Source organism: Anser brachyrhynchus (assembly GCF_964034855.1).
Source record: "Anser brachyrhynchus genome assembly, chromosome: 7".
In the NCBI taxonomy this organism is placed as follows: Eukaryota; Metazoa; Chordata; class Aves; order Anseriformes; family Anatidae; genus Anser; species Anser brachyrhynchus.
Genome location: NC_137701.1, coordinates 39,090,651 through 39,106,753, shown reverse-complemented (window position 1 = coordinate 39,106,753; position 16,103 = coordinate 39,090,651). Strand labels below are relative to the sequence as shown.

The 16,103-nt window shown below is 42.0% G+C and overlaps 1 protein-coding gene across 18 annotated transcripts in view; it reads left to right on the top strand.

The window, feature by feature from the left end:
* LOC308197859 (uncharacterized protein) overlaps nucleotides 1–16,103 on the top strand; it is a 365,283-nt gene that overhangs the window by 127,888 nt on the left and 221,292 nt on the right. For 14 of the 18 annotated variants that reach the window (XR_013953396.1, XR_013953397.1, XR_013953398.1 and 11 more), the window contains exon 1: nucleotides 4,634–4,940. The exons of 2 other annotated variants lie outside the window; for them this stretch is intronic. Coding sequence is in view for 3 of the 16 variants with exons in the window: in XM_080599064.1 (XP_080455190.1) it covers nucleotides 4,873–4,940 (68 nt within the window). In the remaining 13 variants the exon portion in view is untranslated. Of the gene's footprint in view, nucleotides 1–4,633; nucleotides 4,941–6,206; nucleotides 11,183–11,914; nucleotides 14,542–16,103 lie in introns of those variants that run through there. 2 more of the 18 variants (XR_013953409.1, XR_013953410.1) reach the window with 2 other exon arrangements.

Sequence of the window (16,103 nt, the reverse complement as noted above, 5' to 3'; positions counted from 1 at the left end):
CACTTATGTTGCTAAAAGCTGATGTTACTAAGCCAGCAGAAAAAGTCCTTCCATAAGCACATGCCGCTTTTACTCTGGGGGCTCTGTATGTATAGCTATAGGGGTGTACAGAGACTTCCTTGTGCAGGGGCGGCATAATTTATATAGCAAGTATGTTTTTCTATAAGTGCTGCAGGTGAACTTAGAAAAATGCATAGTTTTGCTGATGCTGCTGTTCTTGGTTGTAGTTGTTTGTACCTCCTGTGTTGCTGCTGAGACCGGTTATTTCTTAATCCATAAATGTACGTGAGTTATTGTAAACTCAAAGTTGCTTTATTTCATAAAGGGGAATGCAACTTGTATGTCACTTCTGTTCTGTTCTGTGGTCCCCAACCAAGAAAGTGGGGGATGAATAAACTGAATACACACCAAGGAGCCCATTTATGTCATTTATGCACTAAATGACAGCATAGTCTTGAAAAAGACTTTGATAAAGAACTTGGGCAAATATGATGGAGGTCAAAGCAGTTCTCTTTCCCTCTCTACTTTGGTTTTTATTCATTATTATTATTTTTTAAATTCATTTCTTTTCAGCACATGGGGGAAATAGTGCCCACTGAGCTCAAGCTAACTAGCTGATTTATGGTTTATTTCCTATACGCCCCAGTTTAATTAGGATGTTACTATTTCCTGCCCCTCATTACACTAACCCTGATCACCGACAGAACTGGAAGCAAGTTATTATGAAAGCACAGAGGAATACAAGCTGCTAATTTGTTTTGGTCTCTGCTGGAAAATTGAAATTGTACATACTTACAAGTGCTTTACAAAGTATATTATGTGGCCTGACTGGGAGCTTGGATATCTGACTGGTCCTTTTCAGAGGAGAAAGCTTTTGTTATGTTATTAATTATGCATAACTATATATATATCAAATATATTATCCCTTCCTCTAAGGAAAGAGAGAGGGATTCATGCAGGTGGTTCAGGTGGATGGCCTGCAGGTCAGGAGGACTCCCCAGCTTTTACAACACAGCTGCACATTGTTGGAAAACGTGTGTCCCTGCAGCCACGAGGGAAAACGGGAGAATTTTTAACAGAGGTTAACTAGCACGTGTCAAAATGCTGGTGCTGAGATTACAGGCTGTAATTTGTGTGCGTGTCTGCCGGCTGGGTTAAACCCTAGGTTTGAGTGAGTACTGTAGTGTAATGGCAGTGTTTTGTTTGCCAGGAGAAAAAAAGTGACAAAAATTAAACAAATTCTGTGCCTATGCCTTCCTGGGGTAGATTTTAATAACCGCACGTGGGGCTTCATCAATGGTTTCGCTGCTACCAGAGCTTTAGCACACAAGAGAAGGAAAATCTCCGTCTAAAACAAAACTGAAAGTGCAAGGTGGCGTGTTCAGAAGGGCTCCGTCCCTGTGAACCACGCATCCCACACGGGGCGTTAAGGCCGCTGGTGCAGGCTGTGCATTTGGGCTGCAGCCCCCCCGGGGACACCGTAGGGCTGTAACGAAATAAAAAGCCCTGCCAGGCCAGCTGGCACATAGCGAGGGGAACGGCTGGTGTAAAGGACAGCACAGCGCCTCGGCTCTCCACATTACCCTTGGCTGACACTTAGCACTGTGGGATGCTGGTGTCCCTCTTTCGTGGCTTTACATGATGAAGGCCCCATGGTGAAGGAGCTTGTGATGAAGTTACTTCCCTTTCCAGCTGTGAGGCTAAAAGTGGACGTTGTAGAAGATTTTCAACGAGTTTTAGTTAGCTGACTCTGATAGTTAATGGGAGTTACATATCCTAATGCTGTTTGCAAATTTTCCACTGGCAAGTTTGTCTTTTTTTGTCATCAGAATAGCGTGTAATGTTCTTAATAGCAACCCAATCTCACCTGATTTAACCTGATTATAAATGCAGGCTTAATTCGTTAACCACGTTTTTGTGAAAGGAAAAGGGCTTATTCTGAATTAAGGGAGGCACCTCCCTCCCTCTCGCCATCAGTTCTCTATTCCGATACCATTTTGCGTTGTGACATTTATTATTGTTATTTTGCAAGGCTGAGGTTTCCTGGAATCTGAGAGGAACCTGCAGAGGAGCCTCCAGAGGGGCAGGATCTGTGCACCCGGGGACGAGCACGGCTGGCGAGGGGCAGATGAGAAGCGTGTGGGGCTCGACCTCCTCCCACACAGCCTGGGCAGAGCCAGGGCTCGCCAGCTCGTACGGCCAGGAGCAGCTTGTCCCTAACTGCTGCTGCCCTTCCTTCAGTGCCTGCAGTGACTCTTTCCCTGCTCGTGAGGTGGGAAGCTTGCAGGCTAGCTGGTTTCTAGCACGGTGTGTGAGTCTGTTGTTAGCTATGAGATCATTTGGGGGTTGAATAGCACTTGGTTTCATATCAAGCAAAAATCTGCTTTGGAAGAGTGTTTGCATAGTCTGGCAAAATCGAGCCCGTGCATGGAAGGTGGGCTGGCAAGGTGACAGTTCTTCAATAAAGAAAGCATGAAAGTTTGTGAATATGGAGCAGACCATAACCACTTTTAAGTGAATATTGGCATTATTATTCCTGTAGTCTCCTAATGAGTCATACATGGACAGCAGGACCTCAGATCCAGTTTGAGATTCTCCAGCCTGAGCTATGGAATAAAAACAGTATTAGAATTTACAGGAAGGGAGTGAATAATGTTTAAATATTGCTCCATCCTTCCTAGAGAGACTGCGTAAACTTACACAGCATTGGAAGTGACAGCTGAGATTAAAGCAGGTCATCTCTTGCAAACACTTTCACAATATCCCCGTTTCTGTGACACTGTAAGATGGAGAAAGTCTGCTGCTGGCAAGCTGTCAGGGGAGAGCGCCTTTCGTAACGAGTCGTTCGCCGTACGGAAAACACAAACGAGGACATCCTCGGAGTCTGTAAGAGCGCGCTGCTTGCTCGTGCTGTGTACAAAAAGTCTCTTTTCTCTAAGAACGCCAATCAGCCAGGCTGTGGCTTAAAGCTCACGGTCTGCCTATCTTCCTGCGTTGTGTGGGACGGATGGGAGTCAGTGCCACAATCTGCAGCGTTTCATCCCCGAGCGCGTGCTGCAATCCGTTTCCTTCCTGTAACTTTTTCCACCCTTGATCATTCTCAGGGAGCTGATTAGGAAGGGGTTGCAGCGGAAGAGGGGACAGTGTGCACTGAATATAATAATTTCCCGCAGGGAAGAAATCCTTTCTGTGCCGTGACAAGTCGAGTAATAATGACATCAGTGACAGACCGAGTTTAGATTTGCAGACCTTCTCCTGTGCTGCTGTGAGCTGCATTAGAGAAATAATGAAGGGTCTCAGGCTCCCTGTGCAGGTGGAAGTGGGACCGAGCTCCTTCCATCACCGCTTCAATTTTCTTTTTTAGTCAGCTGTGGAACTTCCTAAAATGTTTCCCTTTTGTAGGGGAACTTTCATCCTAGAGGGTTACTTCAGCTGCTCTTGAATTAATTACAGCACATCAGCTCTGAACAGTGCACTCAAGGGAGTACCACAGTGCAACCTCTGCTTGCCTCGTGAAAGCTCCTTTGCCTTGCAAATGCCTCAGGTACCTCATTTATCACAGTACGTGCCTTAGCAACCAGGAAATTTTCCTGAACAGATCACAAATAAATGTTTCCTTGGGCTTTAGAACAGCGTCAGGCTTCTAGAAACTTTGGGAACAAACTTGGGAGTTTCTATGTTCTAGATCTGTAGCCACGGAATTTGAACAAGAATATCTGCAAAGGAGATGCATCGTTCATTTTAAATTACACCCAGCTTTCTTGGGGAAGCAAATTAAATTGCACTTAACCAAAGAATACAGATAACGGTATTAAGTACAATAGAACATTTTAATTACTAAGAAAAACAAATGTACATGTCTGTTACTGTAATTAAAACAGTGTTGTATTTGCTATGCATTAATGTGACTTGCATGTCTGCAGTACAGTAATTGGCTCAATTCATCACTGGTTTCTGACTTGACGTTATGGCTAGTGTGAAGCTGTACAAGAAGACAGGAATTCAGCACCAATACAGACTGTTTGACAGGTTGTCTGCCCGCTGATGGAGCAGAGCTCATTTGTCTTCATCGCAGCCTCGCTTCGGAGCTGTGGTTGTGCACTGTGTAAAGCACTGATCACCTCTGAGCCCCCTGGTAGCTCTCAAAGTGCTTGCTGGGTGCCTTCCTAGACGTCCTGCTGGTGATACTCCAGCTCTAGTTTCTCATGCTTTGCTGTGGGATCTGGGGTTCGAGTGGCTCAGGGGCTGCTGTGGTGCCTCAGGGACCAAGCAAGGCAATCTTTGCTGCAGCTACGACCACGGCGCTGTGCCTTGTGCCTGTGGCACTGCTCTGGGCGTGGATGGTGACTAAGAGGGAAGCCTGCAGGAACCATGGGAAGTGCCTAAGAATGAAGAGGCTGAGCTTATTTCCCAGATCTTGGCCTTGCACTCTTTTCTCCTCTAGCTTCAGGATGCCCAATGACAGTAATAGTCTTCAAATGAGTAGAAGACAGCTGTGAAGAGAAAAGAAACAACCCATTCGCATGCCCCTTGTGTTAGAAGAGTAACGATCTCAAAAGATCACAGCTGGGAAGAGCTGGGTTAACAGGAGGGAGCAATTTCCAATATTAAGGTAGTTGAGTAGCAGACTAAATTCCCCACAGAGACTGTGGGAAGTCCCTACAGGACGTGGGGAAGCCTTTCTGAGGAGCAGCATGGTGGAGCCTGATCCCTCCTTGGAAGAGGTGAACAGAGGCTGTCATCTTTGGGCATCTCCTCTGGCCTGATTCCTGTGGCTCCAGGGTGCACAAAAGTCCTGCTATCCGAGGAACTTTGTGGGAGACAGTGACCTGTCCTGGAGATGGCCTGCGGAAATCCCTTCCTTAACTGCTGATGGCACCAGTGCTGGGGGCTCAGATGTGGTCGCTCCTGATCTCTCCAAGGGAAGGAACCAAATCCAGGTAGGAAGTGATTCCTGGTGGCAGAACCAGCTCCTGGTTTCTCCTCAGGCTAAGAACACATGAAGGGCTCCTACAGACTTCTCTTTTAGCAATTCATTTCCAAGATGGTTTAATTGTAGATGTAGGAGCCAGGAACAATGCTTCATTTAACAGAGCTACTAAAAGGGAGCTAGTCTCTCACCACACATACTTTGTGCTGTTTTAGTAGGACAGGAAGGCCAGTGCTTGTTAGAGGGTGGACCTGTTGTTCTGCCTGCTTTGTCCTTTCAGGTGAAGACCAATCAGTCCCAAAGAAAGTGGAGCAACACGAGTTAGGATAGCTGCTGGTTAATAGTTAATGAACGGGCTGGGTTTGAATGCACATCCTGGAGATGCCCCTGCTGCCTGTATTTAAACAATAAAATGCAGCAGGCAGCGTTTTTCGAGGCAATTACAGCCGTCCTTGCGTGGTGTTACAGTGCACAGGAGTGAAGGCTAAGTGACTTTAATCACTGGAGAGCTGTAAATTCACTGCCTGCTATTAGGAGATGAACTTTGAGTTACATATATATTTAAAAAAAAGGAAGTAAAGCAGGTAGGTCTGTCAATTCACTGGGCCTTTTTGGCAGGAAAATGACTTAATTGGCAGCCATTGAGAAATCTCTGTTTATGCAGAAGTACCTGCAAGATTTATATTGCATGAAGGATAGATTATAGCTATTGTATAACCAGGTGATATATTTATAACTTTGATTACTTAATGTCAAGATATCTACCTAAGCAATGTTGCGTGCTAAATCATTTGTTGTGTTTGAGATACTTTTGTACATGAAGTTTCAGCTAATAGGAACTGTCTGGTTAAAATAATCTGATGGTGATAGGATTGGGATAATCCAGGTGTGTTCCGTGCAGCCACTGAAGCAGCCAATAATTAGTATTTCATTTCCTTTGGGCCATTTTTAAAATGTCAATAAATACCTTAAATTTGATTCTCTCTTTCCATAGAGTAATGCTAGGACGTCTGGCAGTTTTAAAGTAAACCTAAGCAGATTTCATACCCATTCAGTGCACCAGATTTAGTAGTAAAAATAATCCTACTTTTTTGTGGAGGAAAGCTAAAGGGGCTAGGATGATGCCTTGCATGTGAGACTGCTAAAAGACATCGAAGCTATGAATGGTCTTGAGAAAAACAGAGCTTCACTGCCATTCAAGGGAGCCTGAGGCCAGTATTTGCTTCAAGCAGCTCCTGCGGGGCTGTGCCTGTGCACACGCATTTTTCTGTTGCAGTTTCACAGATACTTGTTGTCCTGGTTGAAGCGAGGAGCTACCTGGTAATCCTGTGCTGGTTCAATGTGCAATGTGTGCCCAGAGTGGGTTTTTGGCACCGGCATGGGGGACCTGAGCATCACGTGTCTGCTAGCAGCATGAATTGCTGCACGGACCTGGGAGAAAGGCTTCTCAGCAGCAGAAAGCAAAGGAGAGGGCTTAACTCACAACATAAGATTTTGTTCCCTAAGCCTCTCCTCGATACTGGAAAATGTGTCGTGGTTATCCAGCTGGGTTAGCGATAATGCCGTTCTTCAGTGTACATGCCCCTGATTTACTTTTATTGTCACTGCCTCCCCGCTTTTGTTTCGAAACTTCTTGATTTTCTTAAGCTCAAAGAAAGCTGCCAGCTGTCTTGGGACATCACCCTGAGCCATGGAAATCTGAATGATTCATTAGCCTCTGAAGAGTGAGCTCAAAGCCTGAAACCCTTTTCAGACTCTCAGTAAATGACACGGATTAGGGGGGATCTCGGTTTCCATCTCCCAGAGAGCTGCCAAATTCCCTTCCCTGCTCCTCCGGTTCTTATGCCTCTCTTCAACATCATGCATTAAATAACATGACTAATATTTGTCATGTGTTACTTGTCCTTTTGAGTCTTTATGGGGGGGAAGAAACACGCATTGTTTTGACTGGGTGTCTTAGTTTTTTTTAAATCTAAATATAACTATGCGTGTGTTAGAGATGGTAGGTAGGAATGCATGGGGTAGAGCGTGTTTTGGGTCTGCAGCAAGCTTTGCTTCTAGAGAGTTTATTTCACTCTTGGGCTAAACCCAAGGAAACCTTACCATGCAGTACGCCTCGGTCTTTGCTTTGTAATGAGCCTGTGGCTGCGGCAGCAAACGGCAGAGCCCAGCGGGAGCAGGTCTGTGGAGCAAGGTGGTGCTGAGGACCCGCTGGCCACGTTTGGCAGGTTTGTGTTGTGCTCTGGTGCTGTGGGACAGCACCCTTCGGCTGGGCGTGAGGGGTTCTCCTGGTGCAGGTCTTTCATTTCATCCGGAAGAAAGCAAAGCTCAGGAATCAAGGAACTCTGTGCAATAACCCACTCCTTGTCTGAACTACTACCACAGTATGGCCGTGCCCGCCCCAATGCAGTTGATCAGAGAAATGAAGCCTGTGGAAAAAGAAAAACCCTTATCAGATGCTTGAACCCAGTGCTAAAAGGTGTCGTTGCCACTGAGAAATACAGCATGGGATATTAATTGGCAAACCTAGCCCTGCTATTTTATTGCACTGCAAATAAGAGAAATAGTAATGTCACCAGTGGGAGTATCCAGCACCACGTACACCCTATATGTTGCAGTCTCCTGTTCTGTTCCCTTGTTCATTTCTGGACACTGACCTCTCTCCGCAGCACTCCTGGACCGCTATATGCCTTAATGCGCCTCCTGTGCAAATTATTTTTGTTAGTTCAGCATGTCTCTAATAATCAGTCTCCGTAATTTGGTTTTCTCCATTCATTGATTGTCCCAAATATGATTTTGCAATGCAAAGATCCCCTAGTCATAACTACAGAAATGACAGGCAGTACTTTTTGTAATCTCCATATTTGACGCATGAAAGAAGGCTAAATTCCTGTTTGAATAAACAACATAATAAGGTTATTGAGAATAAGACCATTACTATATAAAATTATGTCTAAGTGGCAGATATAATTAACATTGGATTGTAATTACACTAATTACAAGTCACATTAAGATACTCCAGTAATGACAAAGTGAGCACCCTATAATTGAATGGAATAAGCAGGGAAACATGCTGCTCACACTAATTACCTAAATGAGCTAATATGTCTTCAGAGTGACAGTCATGCTCAGTGTTATTACACAGGCAAGACAATTTTGTAAGTTAAAAAAAATTCTAATTTCCTTCCTTCCTTCTCTTCAGGACCCATTTCAAATCATCAGCAGCTTCAGAATTTCTCTCTTGAGCCAAAAATAGAGAGATCCCACAGTTTAGGCCTTTTCTAATTTTGTTCAGCAAAATACAAGTTTCAGGGTTACACTGTGATTTTTGACATATTCCTGCTGCTTTAAAAGTAAAATCTGGCTTGTTCTGTGTTTATTGGTAGGCTCCTTTGACAAGCCAATCCACTGTGATTTCCTCACTTGTCTAAATTCGAAACAAACAAAATAATGTAACTTAAACTCAGCGTGCTCTACAGCATAAAGCATACTTATTTTGTTGGCTCCAGAGTAGCAAACATGGCTTATAACAGTCTGGCTCCAGTTGTGCCCCTGAGAGTGGTAAAATTTGAATTATTCAAGGCAATTAGTGGGAGCACTGCAGTGGAACTCAAATTTCAGCTCGAGCTTCTAAGAATAAAAACTAATATAAGAATAGGAATTCTACATATTGTGGAAAAAATGCAGATTACTTTTTCTTTAAACACCTCCAGCTGTCCGGGGCTAAGAGATGGGAGGAAAAATAACATAACGGACCCCTTCGCTATTTAAGATAGCTTGCGAAGAAGAAAAAAATAGAGCCAACGGACTTCATCAGATTGCCTATACTTCAAACCTATCTGAAGGATTTATTATTCTTATTTTTCCTTCAAGCGTGGTTTGATTCTAGGGGATCTGGAGTCCCAAATTCCCATTTCTTTTGGTGATAGCCAAAAATCAGGAGCATACGGTTTCTTAGCAATATTTCTGAGTGTTTTTGTTTATTTTTATCCCGGGGCGTGGGAGGTTCGCTCACAGAGCAGTTCGGTGCCAGCACTTTGATGAACTCTTTTCCTGTCACCAGGAAAGCCATGAGTTTTCAGGAAGTGTTTGAGCGAGGATGAGGAGGTAGTTGAGTGGGATGGTGTCCTCAAATGCAAAAATAAGTCAAAGCTGCTGACTGCAAATGTGGTGTACGGGTACGTTGGAGACCCAGCCTCCTATGTAGAGAGTGGAAAGGAGAAAAAAGGCGATGGAGGCTTGGAAGTTAAGGTCAGAGGAAAAAAAAAAATGCTGGCGAGGAAATGAGGCAATTGATGGGCTAAATAAAATAAAATGCTTTTTTTTAAGACAAAATAAGAGATTTGCAATGTTCCTAACCTTGGCAGGTGTTTTTTTTTTGGTAGAGATGAAGAAGTCCAAGTAGAGGGAGGCAACCTAGAAGGGAGTAAGGGGAAAGGGATGCCAGGCAGAGAGGTACGACAGCTCCAGAGAACTCAGAAGTAAAGGAGAAAAAAGGAAAAGGGCAATGGGAGGAGGAGCACAGGTAGTATCAGGTGTTTTTAAGATGACAGAGGCTATATATATGTTTGTATCAGGAGGTGAAATAAGAGGAGAGCAAAATGTTTAGAGATTGTGCAAGGAAGAGAGAGAGTGATCAGGAGCAGAACTGGGACTGAGGCTGGAACAGGAGTGAGCCAGCGAGGAAATAGGAGCATCTGAGGAGGAAAAGAAAACCAACTTCTTTCTGTTGGCCTTAAAGATACTAGAAAGAATTACCTCAGAAGTAGATATCTGTGTTCCAGACAGTGAAAATTTTATTTGGTTTATAAAGAACCACTGAGTCAATGGACCCCCGAATCACCCTTTTTTGTTCTTACAGGCTTGAAAAAGAAATAAAGTCATAGGTCTACTTAAACCTTTAATCTGGAGTCTACCTGGGTTCTGTCACCTTATCGCTCATCACTTTGGGATTTAATTAGTCGCACAAACTAATATTCTTCCCTGTGAATGCCAAAAATGTCAGAGCCTTGATGGACTGAAAACACACTGCAATCCATGCTACCTATGATTTTGGCCAGTCACATGTGATGATAATGTATTAAATAAATTATATTTGAATTTACACTAGCAGTTAGGTTGATTATTTAACTTGCAGGCATGATGCAGATATGTTTTACAAATATCTTGCAAGATGACCTTGCTTATTAATTGCTTATTTGAACAAATAAATAAATTGCCAAAATGTATACTACATTTAAAAAAAACAACCTCCAGTAACCAAAGTTTTTGATTGAAAGTGTTACCCACAAAAAGTTACCTGAGAATTTAAATTCTAGAGAAAATTGTGATTTAAATTCACAAAACCATCAAATGAATAATTTTAACAGATTCTCAGCTCTTCTTAAACAGATGACTGTGTGTTTGCAACTGAATGTTTGATAAATGAAAAGAGACAAAATGTTCTACTTTTCAGCACATTTTTATCCACAGCTGGTGTGCAGACCGAGACTGAGTGTATGTTAGCTTTAGCCGTGATTTTTCAAGTTGAGGTTTACTATATTTAGCTCTACATATATTTAGAATTGATGGAAGTAAATTTTTTAACTTTGGAAAATGTTGCTGAATGGAGACTTCGGTCCAGCTGAAAAATATCAGCGGTGCTCCTTGATCCTACCTCTACGGTGCAGAGAATTACTGGCTCCAGGGACCCACTCTGAACCCTGTGAGAGTTTTTTCATCGTTCCTAACTACAGTGAAGCCTTCGTGAGGCACACTCATTCGCTTCCCTGGTATGTACACAGAATCCTACACCCGGATACCTCCCGTTGTAGGCTCTTTGCTTTAATATATGTGTAACAGAAGGTATGTAACCATTTATTAGGATTGTACAGTACGTTTGAGGCATATCATACCTGTTTAGGAAAAAATGAAGATACCTGGGGATTTGCTTAGGCATTTTAATAATAGTTAATATGTTAGAAAGTATTTATCTTGGCAGAAAATTTTAGTGTATATTTTTCTAGATGGCTGTTTGCCTAACTAGCATGATAATAAAAAGTCATTTTCATATTCCCTTTCCTATTCAGTAGGTGTGACTCTGGTTCCACACCTGCTGAAACATTCCTTGAGTCATCACAGTAATTACGAACACGCTTGAGTTCATGTAGATGCTTTATATATTCCCTATTATATCCTTAACTTTTACAGAAATAATTGTTATATACATTCTGCTAATAACTCTGTGTGGTTAAGTAGAAGTCGTTCAATGTATTGCTGGCATTCCCATCTGTAAAATGGGGTAACGCTGTGTTTTTAGCTGCTGATTGTGTTCTAGTATTGGTGTCAATATTGGTACGATATTCTGAATTTTCTAAATGCTATGCAAAATCTAGCTTATGAAAATGTTATGATAAAGCCTTTGAACAAAAATGTTATTTTATAAACATTCAAATAAGCAGCTCAAGGCTCTTGCCATGCTAATCAAAATACCAAAGTTAATTTAGTTGTTATTTAGAATAGCAATTCATTCAGATCGGCAAAAACATAGTTCGCAGCCACTCAATACAAATAATAGTCACTAAAAAAAAAAAGCAATTTATTCCAATTGGATTGTATCAGCATAAACACAATGCTGCTGGACTGAACAGGGAAAATTGAAGGCTCTGCAGCATTTCAGTGGCAGATGTCTGCCAAAACTCCTTTAGCGAAGGTGTTAACCTCACCCTGGGCTGTGTCAGCTTGTGTGGGACAGCCGCCCCGCAGTCGGCGTAGTCCTTCCGCTGACACGTTGCTCCACTTTGTTAACACTGGGATTGGCAGAACTGCCTTATCTTCAACGTGGTGTGACTTTTGCGCCTTTTGTATTGTAAAATGAAGTGAAAATTGTAATGGTCTGTGTACGAGAGAGGTGCTTTCAGACAGGCTTCTGTTAGGTCTTGTCAAGCCACACGTCTGGTCCTTGCACATATCTTCTTGGTAGCTTCAGCACAGGTTTTATTTTAGGCTGCAGCAAACAACAAAACAAACATCAAACTGTGCAGCAAGGGCAGTAAGGGACCTGAACCTGTCCAAACGCTCGCTTTGCTGGGGACCCGAGTCAAGGAGGTGGTGGCCACGGTCTGCGCAGCAGAGGAGGCATTGCATCTAAGCTACATTTGGCTATATAAACAATAGTCCTCTCAGCTTACGCTGTAATTACATCTCTTTGGTGAGTCACTTCTTTCACATGATGCAAATATTTACGGCTTGCAAAGAACATGATATCCAATCAAGGAACAGACTTTTCTGGTTAGCGTGGAAAAGGCTCGGCATCTGAGGCTGAGAAACTGGGGAGATTGTTTTTGCTTAAGGGAAAGGGGAACTTCAATGGTACAAAATGTCTTAATGTCTTCCAAAACCAACCCAAATCCTTGCTTTAAGAATCCCAGCTTTTGTTCGGACTTTTATTAGAGAAGGTGGTGACTTTGTAAAGCTCTGTGAGATGAAAAAAATGTGCAGATGTATTAGGCGTCTGGATTCAGCGGCTTCGCGTTGCGACATCTCAGTGCCTCTTTGGAGCCGCCAGGCCTGAAATTCTGTGTTTCTCAGCCAAAGCCAAGTTGATGCTGTCTTGCTGATGGACATGCGGTCATGTGAGAAGTACAGATCAACCTCCATCAACACCAGGCACATTGCAAAGGAGGGGAGAGAAAACAGGATTCACCTCTCACCTGGGGAAGGGCAAAGTGAGCTGGTGTGCCTGGGTCCTTCCAGGGCCTCCAAGGCTTGCGAGCTATTTTGAAGAATTTTACCATTCTTATCTCAAAATCTGGAAACACTGAAAGTTTTTCATTAGAGGAAAATGCTGATCAGGGGACAGGCCTACACTGGGAATCCATACGAAGGGCAGTAGCTGACCAGTTCATTGATATATTGAGCATGAGTCTCATTTAATTCTAACTTTTAATTATTTAATTCTAACTTTTGCACTTTTATTTAAAAAAAAAAAATGGCTGCGTGGTTAAAACATCAACATTGATAACTCCTTCCTAACAGGAAGCACTGACCAAACGAGGTCAGTAAATACTTACCCAACTTATTCCAGCCTTTCTTGGGGAGTTCAAAGCATTTGTGCCAGGATTGAAGTTGCTTTTTGATAAGCTTAAATATAGGTGACAGGAAGGACTCCTGCTTTCACAGATTCCTTCTCAATCTGGAATTGTACTTAACCCCTTCTCTCCAACATTGTCTTGTGCAATAGTTGGATTTTGGTCTGGTTAGTGCCAGCTATTTATTAATGTAGCTTAATTTAAGTTCTCATGTCTATTTTAATGTAAATCTACTAAGAATATAAATATTCAGTGCGGTTTGTCTTTTATAACCAAATATTTAATTTAGGAATGCTACAATATTATAAAACCTGAAACCCTCTAAAATGACTTCACTCTTACAGCATATCTGTGTGTAATGAATCAATACGAGTACAAACGGCAATTTGGAATGAAAGCATATGCCATGCCAAACTAAGGGGTCGGGGAAAGTATATATGAACTAAAGGCATCAAACCTGCTGCCAAACTGCAATTGTCCGGTCCACTTTTTAATGAAAGCAGTTCGTACACAGAAAGTAGTAGGAAATCTGAAAGGAAAGGGGTTTTGAAAAGAATTGGAAAACCATGACCTTGTTCACTAGAAACAGTTATTAAGACTTCTGAAACTACACAATGAAAAAATGAGCTGAGATGAATTGTGGTGGATGAGCATACGAAAGAAAGAATGTCTCATGCTCCTGTAGCACATATGGTTGTGTGATATGAATGTAACAGTGTTATCAGCCATCAGATGTAAAGGGGACAGTTGGGGTTTATGCATTTCCTTATTAATCTTCTTATGAAAAAGATGGGGTTAGGGCTTGAAACGTGGCAAATCCTGCAGAAGGGTGTCCTCAGAAAGAAAGTCTCCGAAGATCCAGTTGGGAATGTGCTTCCCATTCAGTTCACTGAGGCTTGAGTTTGTTTTACTATCAAAAATTAAATAGTTCACAGGTCTTGCACGCAAGCTGGAGGAGTCCAGGACTACACAAGGTGCCGGGCTGTATAGCTTTGCAGGGATTTTGTTAAATCTTTGCTTCATCTTCTTGAATCTGAGGCCAGTTGAGGACTTCCTTTCCAAAGTATTGGTAGCATTAGTTTGACCAGTCTGGAACAACCTCTGGCTACTGGTCTGTTTTTCAGACTCGGTTCAGGCAGCAACCTGAGCAAATTATGAATTCAGCACAGCTGTCAAAAGCTCAAGTATACTTTCTGAAACCTGTTTAAATGGTTTTAGTAATAAACAAGGCAATGTAGTAATGTGTAACACCTAAACCATAAATGAGTGATTTAAGTTGTTTTAAAACTATTGTTTTAAGACACAGGTGATGTGATGCAACCACACTACTGCTATCAGCTAAGGAGCTTCTGAAGTAAATGCCTGCCTGTTCCTGGGGCACACTGAATTCCTGGTGCTGACTGTTTTGATAGATTTACAACTGAGTGACACATTTTTCCATGGTGGCCAGGAGATTTTTTTATAGGTAGACACTGGCTACAAGGCTGTGGTCAGAGGTTACAGGTGCTATAACATAAGTATTCAGGTCTTCATAGTTTCTTCTCAATTCCTGAACTTCCTCTTCACTGACAACTTTAAAAACCCTTCATTTCTGTAATTAATACCATTTCTGAGGCTCCTCTGTTCTGTGTTCAGGTTCCGTGGCAAATCCAGAAGCCAAGCAATATGCTCTAGATGTCCTTGCTTGACAGCGGGATTGGACCAGGACCAGAGGTCCCTTCCAACCTCAAACGTTCTGAGTTTCTGTGGATTTGTTACTTAACTAGAAATAGTATTTTTATTGAATGGGGTTCAGTCTGATGTATTTTGTGAACGTGTTCAGGGATCTTGATCAATCTGTACTCAGAATGTAGATTTCCAAAACTAATGTACTTTTGGGATAGAGACTGTCAAAGATGACTCTATCAAAGATACCCAACATTAGTCTAATGAAATGAGGCTATAAATTATGTCAGTGTGAAGTGAAACACTTAGTAGTTCTGCTGCACAAAATGGGACTGGCACCATCTTCTTTGCGGGCATGTGATATTGTTTCTTAATTACAACCACAGCTGAAATGAGTAGTCTTTGGGAATTGGAGCGAGTTTGCATAAGCACTTACATTATCAGGAAATATAAATAGTTTATTCATAGGACAGCTACCATCTTCCAAATACAGGTTTTTGATGGACACTTGTGCTGTCTCAATCCACTCAGAATTCAGAATTATTCTTTTGTGCAAGAACTTTATGGCAAAAGCACTATAATTTAATTTAGTATAATGTCTTTAAAACAATGATGTTTGTTTTTTAAATGAATATTTTATATGTTGTGTTTAATTAAAATAAAAGTCTGCTACTGATCTAGGAAATGCAAAACAGACTTGAGTTCGTATTTATGAAGTGTAACAATATTGGCAAGAAACAACTTATCTTGTTTATGAGACATGCCTCCCATTACCGCTACAGATTGCAGACGTTTTATTGCTGAGCTTTACATGGTTTACAATTCAACAAATGTAGCGAAACTGTCATCATGAAAATAAGCCTATAAATGTAGGTTTGGAGGATTTTGTTTTTAAGGATAGTATTTAAAGATCAAAATGTGTTTCTGGTAACTCTGGAAGTTTTCTTGCTTTGAAATCCCCGTAAAGACAGAGCAGTCCTGGGGAACACCCTTTCAAATATAAAAGGGAAACAGGTGACATATTTGCATCTATTTCCAATTTACCTATAAATGACAAAGTTTTGCTTTACTTTCTTGTTGAAATCCAGTTGAAGTATTGCCCCACACATATTGAGAATATTATGCATGGGCATAACTTTGCTTCTTGATCAGCATTGCTTCAGAAGCTGGCTCTGGCCATCCCTTGGCTAGAAGGATTATCAGACTGAGAGCTGAGCTCCTGCTGCACTTCTCCATGGCTCTCACAATAGTTTGCTATAATTAATGAAATCACACCCAGGTCAAAGTATGGCTCAAAACTTCTATATTTTTCATTAAGACATCTGACGACATTAAGAATCTCCAATATCTAACCATTTAATTGCATATGTTTCCAGGACACTCATTACTGTGGAAGATCTGTACTTCAATAATAGTGTTAGCATTGTGGGAAGATGTAA